General features: G+C 43.1%; 1 protein-coding gene across 1 annotated transcript; it reads left to right on the top strand.

Annotated features, from left to right (window-relative positions):
* The first annotated feature begins 6,486 nt into the window (after positions 1-6,486).
* Positions 6,487-14,107, top strand: SNF8 (SNF8 subunit of ESCRT-II). Its single transcript, XM_069543207.1, has 8 exons — positions 6,487-6,657; positions 7,010-7,060; positions 9,014-9,152; positions 9,985-10,089; positions 10,689-10,761; positions 11,706-11,847; positions 12,739-12,813; positions 13,835-14,107. Exons 1-8 carry the CDS (start codon positions 6,604-6,606, stop codon positions 13,970-13,972), a joined length of 777 nt encoding a protein of 258 aa, XP_069399308.1. The 5' UTR covers positions 6,487-6,603; the 3' UTR covers positions 13,973-14,107.
* The last annotated feature ends 255 nt before the right edge of the window (positions 14,108-14,362 follow it).

Here is a 14,362-nt window from a genome sequence, read left to right on the forward strand (position 1 = left end):
TTTTAATTTCATGGCTGCAGTCACCATCTGCAGTGATTTTTTGGAGGCCCTCCCCCCACCAAAAAAGCATCTGTCACTGTTTCCATTGTTTCCCCATCTATTTGCCATGAAGTGATGGGACCAGATGCCATGATCTTAGTTTTCTGAATGTTGAGTTTTAAGCCAACTTTTTCACTCTCCCTTTCACTTTCATCAAGAGGCTTTTTAGCTCCTCTTCACTTTCTGCCATAAGGGGGGTGTCATCTGCATATCTGAGGTTATTGATATTTCTCCCGGCCATCCTGACTCCAGCTTGTGCTTCATCCAGCCCAGCATTTCTCATGATGTATTCTGCATGTAAGTTAAATAAGCAGGATGACAATACACTACCTTGATGTACTCCTTTCCCGATTTTGAACCAGTCTGTTGTTTCATGTATAGTTCTGTTGCTTCTTGACCTGCATATAGTGAAGAATTTTCCGCAGTTTGTTGTGATCCACAGTCAAAGGCTTTGGTGTAGTTAGTAAAACAGAAGTAGATATTCTACTGGAATTCTTTTGCTTCTTTGATGATCCAGTGTATGTTGGCAATTTGATCTTTGGTTCCTCTGCCTTTTCTAAATCCAATTTGAACATCTGGAAGTTCAAGGTTCATGTACTGTTGAAGCCTGGCTCGGAGAATTTTGAGCATTACTTTGCTAGCATGTGAGATGTGTGCAATTGTGTGCTAGTTTGAACATTCTTTTGCATTCCCTTTCTTTGGGATTAAGATGAAAACTGACATTTTCCAGTCCTGTGGCCACCTCTGAGTTTTCCAGATTTGCTTGCATATTGAGTGCAACACTTTCACAGCATCATCTTTTAGGATTTGAAATAGCTTAACTGGAATTCCATCACCTCCACTAGCTTTGTTCTTAGTGATTCAAGTGGGCTTCCTAAGGCCCACTTGACTTCACATTCCAGAATGTCTGGCTCTAGGTGAGTGATCACACCATCATGGTTATCTAGGTCATCTTTTTTATATAGTTCTTTGGTGTATTCATATGTACACATACATAATATACATTTTGGAAAACTTACACTGTTTGACTAGCTAAACAATTTATGACATTTTGATTCTACTTGTTGGACTTAATATGAATAGAATGCTAGATTTCTAATTTATATTCACTAGAAACTTTGATATAGTTTCATGTATTTTGGTATCTAGTATTATTACCGATTAAAGTCTAGAAAGTTTATTATCTTACTGATTTTAAAAAAATTTTGAATGAGGCTTGAAACTTTGAATCCAATGCTGAGAATATAAAGAAATACTATGTTGCAAAAAAAAAGAAAAAGAAAATGGGAATTTTGACCATCACGTTTTTGCACTTGGTCTTATGTCCCTGGATATTTTCCAATGTTTCTTAGTTTATCGTCTATGGGAACTTGAATAGAATTTGTATCCTACTCTTGTGTGAAAACTGTATAAATCTTAATTATATTGAACTGGTTCATAATGCTTTTCAGGTCTACAATATCCTTCTACTTCTCTGTATATTCATTTTATTAATTCTTGAGAGTTTGATATTAAAATGCCAACTAAAAATCTTAATTTATCTACTTAAAATTAATTTCAATATGTAGTGGATCTATATGTAAACTTGTTCTGTATTTTCCAAACCTCCTGTATGTGTTATCATATTTTCATAATTAAAAAAAGAAAACAAAAAATACTGCGCTTCCACTGCAGAGGTAAATGGTTTTATCCCCACACAGCAAAGTTCTTCATGCTGCATGTAGGAGCAAAAAAAAAACCAACAAAAAACAAAGTATTAGCTTAATTTCAGGGACTGGCAAACTGGATTGGCTGAATGGCTGGGTTGGTAAACCAAATAAGCTGAGTGAGGATTTTGTAAAACAAGGGGAAAGATTGGGACTGTGAAAATGGGAAAGAAATGTGACCCTAAAGGCATTCTGATGACCAAATAAAACTCCTTGGAGAACTGAATTTGCCTGAGGCCCGCCAGTTTGCAATCTCTTTCAGTTGTAACGTTTTGGGTTTCCTTTCCTTTAAACTCCTTGAGTTCTAAAAGAATGCATCACACAATTTAGAGCATGCCTTTACTCAGAGGGGATATATTTTAGTGATTCTCCATGATAGAGCCGACTGCATTGAGGAGGAGTTTGGATCTTTATTTCTGCAATCTTGGGTGTCTCTGTGAGTCAATGAATCTGAAAGGGTTATTTTTAAAAGTTTTGTACAACTGTCTTACTATGGGCCAGGCATTTGCGCTCAGTGCTTTCTAAACATTTTTTTTCAACTTTTGGTGGGTTTTTTTTACTCTTGTTTTTGTTCATACTTGTAAATACCAGTTTTTAAAAATCATGGTAATCTCATTTAATTTAAAGCCTCATCACAATCCTTCAAGATAATGATAATGTAATAGCTGTTCACCATGCACTATACTGCCTCCATGAGGCAGAGAATTATAAGCCCATGCTCTAAGCCACTTTGCAGTAAGACCCATGACTCGCCAGTCACTTAAAGCAAGTGAGGGCATCTGGGTTGGTCAGCATTCAGTGGTGCACTGGACCAAAGTGCTTCTAAGAGCATTGTGAAATTGGCAGTAATTTTGTGAGCAGGTTGCAAAAGCACTGATAACTTGAAACAATAGCAAAGGGCATACTCAGAGTATTTACACTATGGAAATTGGCAAGTGCTATAAATCAGAGCACCTCTCTTCCAACCTAGAGAGGTGATTATTTACCAGCACATTATTGGTCAACAAACTTTCTCTTATAGAGGAGAATAAATGTGTCTGAAGAAGGAAATAAGCATGTCTGCTCCTGGGTGCCAATGAAGTTTATCAAGGGCCAATGTGTGTACTTCAAGATGTATGTGTGCATTTGAAGGTGCGGGCGTGCTAAGTCTCTTCAGTTGTGTATGACTCTTTGTGACGCTATGGACTGTAGCCCGTCAGGCTCATCTGCCCATGGGGATTCTCCAGGCAAGAATACTGGAGTGCATTGCCATGCCCTCCTCAGGGTATCTTCCCAACCCAGGGTTCACTTCAGTTCAGTCACTCAGTCGTGTCCGACTCTCCGCGACCCCATGAACCGCAGCACGCCAGGCCTCCCTGTCTATCACCAACTCCCGGAGTTCACCCAAACCCATGTCCATTGAGTCGATGATGCCATCCAACCATCTCATCCTCTATAGTCCCCTTCTCCTCCTGCCCTCAATCTTTCCCAGCATCAGAGTCTTTTCCAATGAGTCAGCTCTTCGCATCAGGTGGCCAAAGTATTGGAGTTTCAGCTTCATCATCAGTCCTTCCAATGAACATTCAGGACTGATCTTTAGGATGGACTGGTTGGATCTCCTTGCAGTCCAAGGGACTCTCAAGAGTCTTCTCCAACACCACAGTTCTCTGAAGTAATGAGTATGAGTGAGGGGGTCAGTTTGTACATGTTAAGGAGTCACAGAGTGAAAATCAGGTCGGTGTGTCTAGATGGCGTCAGTGAGTATCTAAAGGACTGAATTTTTGTGTTAAGTAGTGGTATAGTAAGAATATGAAAATATGAGCTCAAAATCAATGGAGCTCAGCTCGTCTGTATGAGGTTAGTGTGTTTTTCATAGTCAGGGGTGGGTAGGTATAATGGAGGATTGAATGCGTATGAAAGGGTGTCAAATATATGTGTTGGAGGGGACAAATCTGTGTTTGTGAAAGTAAGTTTGTGTTTTAGGGGGCTTATGTTATCTATGTTCAGTATCTGAGGGTATGCATCAGAATGAGCCTAAAGGTAGGACTATGATAGCCAGAATAACTGTTCCAGCCTTAGTCCATGAATCTATAACATTACCTTCTGCTTCAAAAGAGAGTAAAACATAAAATAACAGTGCTGAATATTTTTAGCAAGATAGAGCATTATTTCTCTACTTAGAGGCAGGTAGCCTAGGGCTGGTGTGACAGCTTGTCCTATGAAATCCTCAGGGACCTAGGCTCTTTGGGCTCATGGCTCCACCATCCCTCAAGGCCCCAAATGCCAACTAAATATCCTGCCACCTATCTCTGCTCCCATCCTCTTTTATTTGCTGAAGCTGTGCCATGTGGCATGCACAATCTTAGTTCCCTGATCTGTGCCCCCTGAATTGGGAGCACAGGGTCTTAACCACCGGACCTCCAGGGAAGTCCCCGCTCCCATCCTCTTTTTCTTTCGCTGCTCTGGGTCTTCACTGTGGCACCATGCGCTTCTTTCGTTGCAGTGCAGAGGCTTAGTGGCTCTGCGGCATCTAGGATCTTAGTTCCTGACCAGGGATGGACCTGCATCCTCCTCTTTGCAAGGTGGATTCCTAACCACTGGACCACCAAGGAAGTCCCTCACGTCTTCGTCTTCTTTTTATCCTTTTACTTGAAAACACTCTGGTAACATTAGTCACATTCATGGTTTTGCCTTGACCTGTAGCCCAGCCCATATCTTTCTGCAGAACTTCAAACCAGTACATCTGAATGACAGCTGGCCATCTCTCCTGTGATGTCACACAAACCTCAATTTCAGCATTTTCAAAACCACTGTTATTTCCTCAACTTCATCTTGTAATCTGTTCTCTCTGAATGGCACCACCCTGTTGCCTAAGCCAGGAAGTTGAACATCCTGCTAAGTCTTCCCACCCACTCTGCCCCCATCTCAGGCTTCCTTGGTAGCTCAGCTGGTAAAGAATTTGCCTGCAATGTGGGGGACCCCGGTTTGATTCCTGGGTTGTGAAGATCTGCTGGAGAAGGGATAGGCTACCCACTCTAGTATTCCTGGGCTTCCCTCGTGGCTCAGCTCATAAAGAATCTGCCTGCAATGCAGGAGACCTGGATTCTATCCCTGGTTTGGGAAGATATCCTGGAGAAGGGAACAGCTAGCTACCCATTCCAGTATTCTGGCCTGGAGAATTCCACAGACTGTATAGTCCATGGGGGTCACAAAGAATCAGACACAACTGAGCGACTTTCACTCACTGCCCCCGTCTCATCAGTTTTATCATCCCACCTTAATACGTCCTGAATTTGTCCCCTTCTCTCTATCCTTACTGCCACCATCTTAATTGCCCCCTTACCATTTCTTTGGACTGCTACAACTGACTCAAAAATTAAGTCTAGGTTGCCACTAATTTTCCTGTAACAAAAATTTATTACTACTCTCTGACTTAAGAAACCTCCATTGGCTCCTCCAAACCTCTACTGGCTCCTCCTTTGGAAGACTCAATAATGTTATGGAAATCACCTACTTTAAAAAAAAAAAGGAAAAGTGAAAGTGTTAGTTGCTTAGTCCTGTCTCCCTCTGCAACCTCAAGAACTGTAGCCCACCAGGCTCTTCTGTCTATGAGATTTTCCAGGCAAGCACACTGGAGTGGGTAGCAATTCCTCAGAGGATCTTCCTGACCCAGGAATCAAACTCAGGTCTCTTGCACTGCAGACAGATTCTTTACCATCTGAGCCACAAGGAGAGCCCTTGGAAATCACATATGGAGCTTTCTAAACACACAGAAAACTGATTCTATCACAGACCTGATGAATAACAAACACAGCTGATATTCATGTGGCAGACATTGTACTGAATGCTTTGTTATATATTTTCTGGCTTATTTCTCATAACTTCATGAGTAGGTATTACTCTTTCACAACTGTGGATGGAACACAAGTGATTAAGGTATTTGCCTGAAGTTCCCTGGTGGCTCAGCGATAAAGAATCCGCCTGCCAATGCAAGAGACACGAGTTCCATCTCTGGGTGGGGAAGATTCTCCTGGAGAACAAAATGGCAACTCACTCCAGGAAATCTCTTGGACAGAGGAGGCTGGCCGGCTATGGTCCATGGGGTCTTTTTTTTTTTTTTTTTTTTTTTCCCCCATGGGGGTCTTAAGAGTAGCACACGACTTGTGGCTCAGACGGTAAAGTGTCCACCTGCGGTACGGGAGACCCGGGTTCAATCCCTGGGTTGGGAAGATCCCCTGGAGAAGGAAATGGCAACCCACTCCAGTATTCTTGCCTGGAAAATTCCATAGACTGAGGAGCCTGGTAGGCTACAGTCCATGGGGTCGCAGAGTCGGACACGACTGAGCGACTTCACTTAAGAGACTAAACAACTGGATCATATGTAGTGGAAGCTACGAGCTAGGTAAACTAGTTTCAGAGTCCAAGTTCTTAACTATAAGGCCTTCCCCAGTCAGAAGCTGAGTGATTCCAAAAGGTAAACCCTATTAGCACAGAATCGATTGCTGTATGCCTAATACGGAATCCTTGGTGTCCAGCTCAGCGTACGGCACTCGGCAGACAGCCAAGGAGCAGTGGCGGACCTCCACTTGGAAGCTGGGGTGGCAGTTGAGGACGGCCACAGGAAGTTAAGAGGATCCCAGAGTACACGTGGGTGGGAACACCCGGGCGCAGCTTTGCAGCTCCTTCTCGGCGCAAGAGGCGGGGCCGCCGGCCCCTGGCGGTGGGCGATTCCAGCTCCGGAGCCGGAAGTCGGGACGTAACTTCCGTCGCGCGAAGATGACGTACGACACGCGCTTCCGCGTCGGGGGGCCGGTGGTGGATCCCGGGACGTGGAGACCCGGGGTCCCAGCAGTGGGGCGGCCCGCGGGCCACGGCGGGGATGCACCGTCGTGGGGTGGGAGCTGGCGCCATCGCCAAGAAGAAGCTTGCCGAGGTGAGGGGAAGAAGGCGGGCCCACAGCCACCCCTGACTCGCGAGAGACAATCTCTCCGAGCAGAGCTCTATACCCTCAAATAGCCTCCCGAAAGAATTTGACGCGGGCTTCTCGGATCCCGGGGAGCTGAGTTTCTCCAGCTTCCGGTGGATTGGAATGTCACCATCCCCTGACCCATCAGTCCTTTCCCCCACGCCCCTCAATTTGATTACAAGGGAGTCGTCTGTTCCCTCCTCTCCCTAAGGAAAACCATTTGCGAGACCTTCCTCTTTTCATACTTCTGAGGAGGCGATACAAGTGGGAGCCCCCAGCATCCATTCGCTCAACTCATCCTTGTCTCTTTGCCTGACAGGCCAAGTACAAGGAGCGAGGGACTGTCTTGGCTGAGGACCAGCTGGCCCAGGTGAGTAGGTTGGAGGGCTCCAGGTAGCAAAAGAGATCCCACGAAGCTGGGCAGGACCCCTTTGATATAAACCAAATTGTTTGGATCAACCAAAAATAGGGTATTTGGCAAATCCTGATTTCTGTGCTGCTCAGATCATTAAGGTGACTTGCTAATAACAACAATAGCTGACATCTTTGAATGATTACCTACTTTCAGCATTCCAGGCATATGTACATTTCCTTTAGGTACGCTGTCTTGTTCATTCCTCTTGACAGTTCTATCAAGAAAGAACTCTGTTCTTTGCAGTTTAGAATTGAGGGCGCTGAGGTGTTAAGTGCTTTATCCAAGGTTACATAGATAGTAAGTGGTAGAAAACTTGAGCCATGTCAGTGGTTGAAGATTTCCTACTGTGTGAATGCTTCAAATTTTATTATTAGGCACGTCTTTGATTTGGGTCTTTTGAGTTTTTACTTTAAATGCCAAAGAATAACATGGAAATATTGCCTAACCTCTGGCACCCACCACCATCACATCTAGGTGCATACCAGAAGTGTGTGACAGTGACGAGGGTGTGGTTCCTGCAGTTTCCTTCTCTAGTATTTCCTTTTCTGTACATGCCCTCTAGTGTACTCATTTATTTTTCCTGGTGAAGAAAAGGAGGCAGTGAGGCAGGGAATTGGGGCCCTGGGACTGAGGAAAGAAGGTAGACACAGGCTGTGCTCTTCAAAAGGTCCCTGTCATAGAGGGAGATAACATGCAGGAATCAACTGGAAATGGTGACTATAATAACACACAAATTTTTAATAGGAGAAAATGAGGACATGCTAGGCCAGGAGTGGTTATTCTTGGTGGGTTGAAGATAGGCTTTGTTAATTAGGGAAAGAGAAGGAGTAATGCAAATAGGAAATCAGAATAGCCCCTGAAGCTAAAAGAATGTAGGTTTAGAATGTAATGTGGTAGACTGTAGACTGAAAACCCTTCCTCAGAGATTCTTTATCCAGGGTTATCCTCAAGGAAGTCCTTGACCCAAAGATTCAACAACACACCTGACTCATGCCAGGCTTGCTTACTCTCCTATCTAGCTTTTCTGTCAGTTGCTGAAGATTTCCCACTGTGTGAATGCTGCAAAATTGATTATTAGGTGCATCTTCAATTAATTTCATTAGCTTTTTAAAAATAATTTTATTTTATATTGGCATATAGTTAATTTACAATGTTCTGTTAGTTTCAAATGTATAGCATGTTGAGTCAGTTACACAATATCTTTTTCAGATTCTTTTCCCATATAAGTCATTACAGAATATTGAGTGGAGTTCCTTATGCTATACAGTAGGTCCTTGTTTGTAGGTCCTTCAGATTAATAACATTCCCCACCCCACCACCCCCAACCCTGGGAAAAAGAAAAGCACTTACAACATGTTATATAATGAGTTGTTAAGAGAGTAAATCCTAAGAGTTCTCATCACAAGGAAAAACTTTTTTTTTCTATTTCTTTAATTTTGTATCTGTATGAGATGATAGATGTTCACTAAACTTAACTGTGATCATTTCATGATGTATGTGAGTCAGATAATTATGTCGTATAATGCTATATATACAGTGCTGTAAGTCAGTTTTATCTCTGTAAATCTGGAAGAAAGTGAATGAATGAGTAAATATGAAGATTTTTAAACAAGAAAGAATGGGAAAGAAAGAATTGTTAGATGAATACTGACTTCAGAACAGAAACACGTAGGGGGAAATGTGTATGTTAGAACTGAAGCAACATTACAGCATCTTATTTCTGTTATAGCAGAACTGTGAAGGAGAGGCAGGAAAGAAAAGGAAGGGAACAGTTAACGGTATTATGGTAGTCCTGAAGACAGTAGGGCATTTCAGCCTTTGCTGTGCCACTGGCCCAGGGACCTACTCTTGGCATTTAGTTATCACTTGGTTGGCTTGCCCCCAACCTTCCCTTTGTTCATCCTGCAGATGTCAAAGCAGTTGGACATGTTCAAGACCAACCTGGAAGAATTTGCCAGCAAACACAAGCAGGAGATCCGGAAGAATCCTGAGTTCCGGGTGCAGTTTCAAGACATGTGTGCCACTATTGGAGTGGATCCTCTGGCCTGTAAGGAATCCGTAGGGGTAGTGTTTGGTTGCTAAGGGACAGAGCTCACCTAGTTGTCGTCACTATTGCTGGAACATCTGTAAAGGCTTACAGGGAGATCCAGAGGATGTTATCTGTAGGGAGTGGCCAGCAGGATAATTGAATGTCCAGTTTGATGGGAACGATGGAGAGGTTGGAGTGCAGGCTGAGTAGACAGTGTGCATGATCTTCCCTGGAATGACGTGCTCTAAAAATTTTTTTATGACTGTTTTTTCCCTTTATTAAAAAAAATATTTAGTTTTGATAAAAGTGGTATGTGTTTCAGTCAGTCAACAAAAAAAAGAAAATGAGAAAGTAGAAGTCTTTTGACCCTGCCCGTTATTGCAGAGATAAAGTATGGTTAAGGTATATTTACTTTCTAGACATAGAAAGTGAATCATATTCACTTCATCATATTTATAAACTATTTTTTTTTTAAGATCTATGGGATTATGCTGTAATTACTGCTTTATAACCTGCATTTTTTACTCAATAAAATATCTCCAGTGGACTTTTGAATGCCAGGTCTGCTTATATTCTTAGCTTTGTCTAGACCATATGTCCCATTATATTTCACTCTGAGCCAGAGATAGCAGCCAAATAGCACTGCTTTTTAGATTGCCCACCTTTAAAACTTTTTGGACCTGTTGTTTAGTAGGAATAACCAAGAGTCAGATTGTGTTGAGCATCCTGAGTCCAGAGGGGTTAACACTGGGCAGAGAAGACTGCCCATAGAGTAGATGTTTTAATCTAGCTTTGAAAGAAAAAGTTGTTAACTAATGAATAACCTAGCTTTTGTTTTTCTGTCTTTTAGCTGGAAAAGGATTTTGGTCTGAGATGCTAGGCGTGGGGGACTTCTATTACGAGCTGGGTGTCCAGATTATTGAAGTGTGCCTGGCCCTGAAGCACCGGAATGGAGGTGAGGGTGGCTGAATAGAGTCCTGTGGACTGGGCTTTGGGCTTCTCTGAGAAAAAAAAATAAGTCTTGAAAAATGATCTTTCCAGTCTGGCAGTCTGCAGGCCAATAAGGTCTTGAGAAGCTGTATGGTCCTGAGAAGCACGTTAGTGCTTCATGCAGTTGAATTCATGGCTGGTCTCCATGGCCAGCGGTAAACATGAATGATTCTATTCTCCAAAGGTCTTTGGTCAGGAAAGCTTAGCTCCTAGTTGTTACAGAACATATAGGGAGGTAGAAAATAGGCCTTTTCCCCTGATAGATGATATGTTTGGGTTATGATTTTCTCATTAGTAACGGTAGGCCTGCTCTGCTTCTCCAAGGTGTGATGCCAACTGAGTCTCTGAGCTCCCTAAAATGTGACCTTCAAAATGGTCATCCAGTGGTGTCATCTTAATAAGCATATTGAATGGTCTTAAAGCTTAAAACCAGTTAGAAATCATAGGCTGTGTAGACACAGCCCTGGTGTCAAGAGAACATTTATAGTTTTTCAGATATGATGCTGACTTTTTTAAGTCATAAAGGTAATCCTTCAACTGCTTTCTGTTCCCCCTCTCCAATAGGTCTGATAACTTTGGAGGAACTGCATCAACAGGTGTTAAAAGGAAGGGGCAAATTCGCCCAGGATGTCAGCCAGTAGGTTTTGTCTTCCAACCTCTTGGAGTATAGAAAGGTTTTTAAAAATCAGGTGGAAATCTTTTCTCCTTACTGTTTGTAGATCTAGGCTAGTTTAGAAATCTTTTTTATTCCTCTTTATGATCAGAAGAAACATTTTCATTTTAGAAAACTGAAAAAAGATATAAAAAAACCCAAACCACCCATTGTTTCTCAGCTGAGAGATTATAACTATTAAACATTTGACAGATTTCCTTCTAAGCATGCATAAATATGTGAATGTGTGTGTATACACATACATGTTTTTTAAAATATACTTGAGGTGTTGTATACTCTTGACGTTATTTGTGGTCAAGGAGATTAGAGCAGGCACTGAGAAAGGCTGGGGAAAAGAGTTGAGCTCAGAAGATGAGGTCTAAATGGTCCTGGTTCACTAGCCTTTATGCACGACTCCAATCTGAGAAAAGGTGAAAAAAGCTCATCGGCATGTAGACTGCATATGTGGTCTGCACATTTTCAGACGTGGGTTTTCTTCTCTAATTTCAGTCAATTGTCAACTAAGGAATCAGAAAATCTAACACTGCTGGGTCTGAATTTCCAAATGGCAGTAATCAGCTGGGTTGCCCCCTTTCAAATGGATAAGCATTCTGTATTTTGCTATGGTTCAGACTACTCCCTATTAAGTTCAGCTCGCTTATTCACATTTCCTGATGGGCTCCTGGAAGCATGTTTTTTACCTCTGGTGTTGGAACGGCTTGCTGAATGGAAAGCCTGACTCCTCTACCATCTCCCTTGAACGTCCAGGCACCACTTGGTGCACTTTAACCCTGCCTTTTTACCAATGTAGTTAAATGTGCAGACCTGTGAGTCTTCCATCAGGGTATCCTGCCTAGGGCAGAGATGAAACTGCATTGTTGCTAGGTCTGGTCTGCCAGGGATCTTTATGCAGCTCTTCCTCACCTCAGAGACGACCTGATCAGGGCCATCAAGAAACTAAAGGCACTCGGCACTGGCTTCGGCATCATCCCTGTGGGTGGCACTTACCTCATCCAGTCTGTTCCTGCTGAGCTCAATATGGATCACACGGTGGTGCTGCAGCTGGCGGAGGTACCGGTGTGCCTTCTGAGAGAGTGTGTGTGCGCATGCATGTGCATGTGTGTGCATGAGTCTAGGAAGGTATTTTCTCATCTCCCCACCATCACTCATGCTTTTGCTGAAACTGTCTAACGGATGCACTACTCAGACCTGTGCTTATTTAGCAGATGTTTATTGAGCAGCTACAGTGCAAAGCACTGGGCCAGGCTGTAGGGGCAAATAAAGATGGGCACCACATAGTTCCTGCTCTCAAAGAGCTTACATTCTAGTGGAGTAGTAGACATGCACACAACTAACTGAATATCCTCGGTGAACAGATTTTTTTGATGTCTTTGTAAAACTACTTTATGGATTCTTTGAAAAAAATTTTTAATCTTGTTTACCATCCTCCTGTTCCTTAATAGTGCCTCAAGCTATACCATCTTCCTTCAGATCCTTATCATGTGTTTAGGGAAGACACGTTCAGTTTTCAGTGCTGTAATGTAGACGAGAACTGAACAAGGGAGGGCTTTTCTGGGTTGGGGAATGGTTCGGGTGAGGCTGGACAAGGGCTGAATTCTTAATTATTTTAGATTATGATCAGTTTTGATGATCATCATTCCTTCCTATCAGTTAATCATTCTGAATCTTTGCCATACTCTCGAGTTTTCTGAAAAAAGTCTACATTAATATTTAGTACCAGGGATTCTACTTAAGACTGAGCACCTCAGTCTGCCTACCTCTGTCATCCTGAAAATCACTTCTTACTCTCTGCTGGGACCTCTAAACATTCTTTTCTGTGCTCCCTTAGGCTCTACCCAAGGGCAGGTCCCCCTCCTGTCTGGATAAATTACTTGTCCCTGGGCAGATGCTGGATTCTAAGGGAAAGCACACACTTAACTCACTCCCCATTCCTTCCTTTAGAAAAATGGCTATGTGACTGTCAGTGATATCAAGGCCAATCTTAAATGGGAGACGGAGCGAGCGCGGCAAGTGTTGGTACGTGACTCTTGGAATGGCTGAGAAAAGATGGGCCCCAGATGGGAGGAGGTGGGTAGACAGGTACCACTCAGGCAAGGGCTGCAGCTTCTTTCTGCTAACTTCTCGCCTTGAAGGCTGTTGCTACCACACAGAAGTAATCCCAGTGTTTCTCTGCAGATGGCACAGAGAGGTAGAACTCACAAAGGAAGGGGCTTCAAACCCTGGCACACAGGTGCAACCAGCCTGCCTCTGCCACTGGGGAGTCACCAACACCTTCTCTCATGACCTGTAGAGCCTCGTCAGATGGTTAATGTGGTTTGACTGAAATTAACAGTTGATATAGAGTGAAGGGAATTGTTAACTAATGATATTACATTTCTATAATTAGTGCATTTATATATAGTTATATATACAAGTTTCTTGGTACTAATGCAAGACTAGTGTGAAGAGAGAGTAGCACGAACATGTAGGAGCCCTGGCTTTCAGTATCCTTACCCGGGCAGTTAAACTAAAGACTTAACTTCATCTGTGAAGTGGGGATGACATAAGCATTTATTTAATAATATTGGGTTAAACCAACCCATCTGGAGCATACTTCCAGTTACAGGAACTATGGGTCCATTCTAATACAGACTTTCCATTAACTTCTCCAAAAGGGTTTCCCTGTCTTGTAGCTGTCTGTTACCCAGTAAGTTAACTGAAAGTCAGTGATCTCCATTTGTTTTAGGGAATGGAGTTAGTGATTTACTGAAGGCCATGTAGCAAATGTTTCTGTGGCCCTACCTTCCTTCCACAACATCCCCCCTTGTCATGATCCTCTTTCCCAGCAGCACAGATTAAGCAACGTGGTAGTATTTCTCACACAGCGGGTAAAGATCTAGGTTAAACACATCATTCCAGTTCGGCTGTGTGGATGTGTGAAGGCACTCTTGTAGATTTAGCTTGAAAACCCTACTGAAGCCAAGATAGGTTTGAAGATTATATACCCTACTTTGTGGAAACTCCCCTTTCTCAACTGACTTTTTCCTTTTTCCACCAGGAACACCTGCTGAAGGAAGGGCTGGCTTGGCTGGACCTGCAGGCCCCAGGGGAGGCCCACTACTGGCTGCCAGCTCTTTTCACTGACCTCTACTCCCAGGAGATTACAGCGGAGGAGGCCAGAGAAGCGCTCCCTTGACTGGGAATGAAGTGGGCACCGCAACAGGCAGGGAGAAGAGGGAGGAGCTGGTGGTGAATAAAACCTGGACAACTTTGTTTTAAAAAAGAACCAAAAAACCCCCCCAAAAAATTCCAAGTTTTTTTCTTCCCCCAATATTCTTCATTCATTGCTTTATTATTATTTTTTAAAGTGCCTTCATATTGCATTTTTATTGGAGAAAACCTTGTTTATCCACTAAGGATAACGAGTAACAGAAAACCGCGAGCACGTATAAAACGACTTGCAAAGGTCATCTACCACAAGGTCATGGTCGAGCCGGGCCTAGAATGAAGGCTGCCTTGTCCCCTGGCTAGGACAGTCTAGTCCCTGTAGCCCTGAGACATAAATTCTAGTGTCTGTTAACTCCAG

The sequence above is a fragment of the Ovis canadensis genome, chromosome 11, assembly GCF_042477335.2.
Source record: "Ovis canadensis isolate MfBH-ARS-UI-01 breed Bighorn chromosome 11, ARS-UI_OviCan_v2, whole genome shotgun sequence".
Taxonomy (NCBI): Eukaryota; Metazoa; Chordata; class Mammalia; order Artiodactyla; family Bovidae; genus Ovis; species Ovis canadensis.

What these genes read in the sequence shown, in the direction of transcription:
- SNF8 (XM_069543207.1), top strand. Translation starts at nt 6,604, where the DNA reads ATGCACCGTCGTGGGGTGGGAGCTGGCGCCATCGCCAAGAAGAAGCTT. An exon ending in CCAAGAAGAAGCTTGCCGAG is followed by an intron (nt 6,658 to 7,009) that starts GTGAGGGGAAGA and finishes TTTGCCTGACAG; the next exon opens with GCCAAGTACAAGGAGCGAGG. An exon ending in TGGTGCTGCAGCTGGCGGAG is followed by an intron (nt 11,848 to 12,738) that starts GTACCGGTGTGC and finishes TCCTTCCTTTAG; the next exon opens with AAAAATGGCTATGTGACTGT.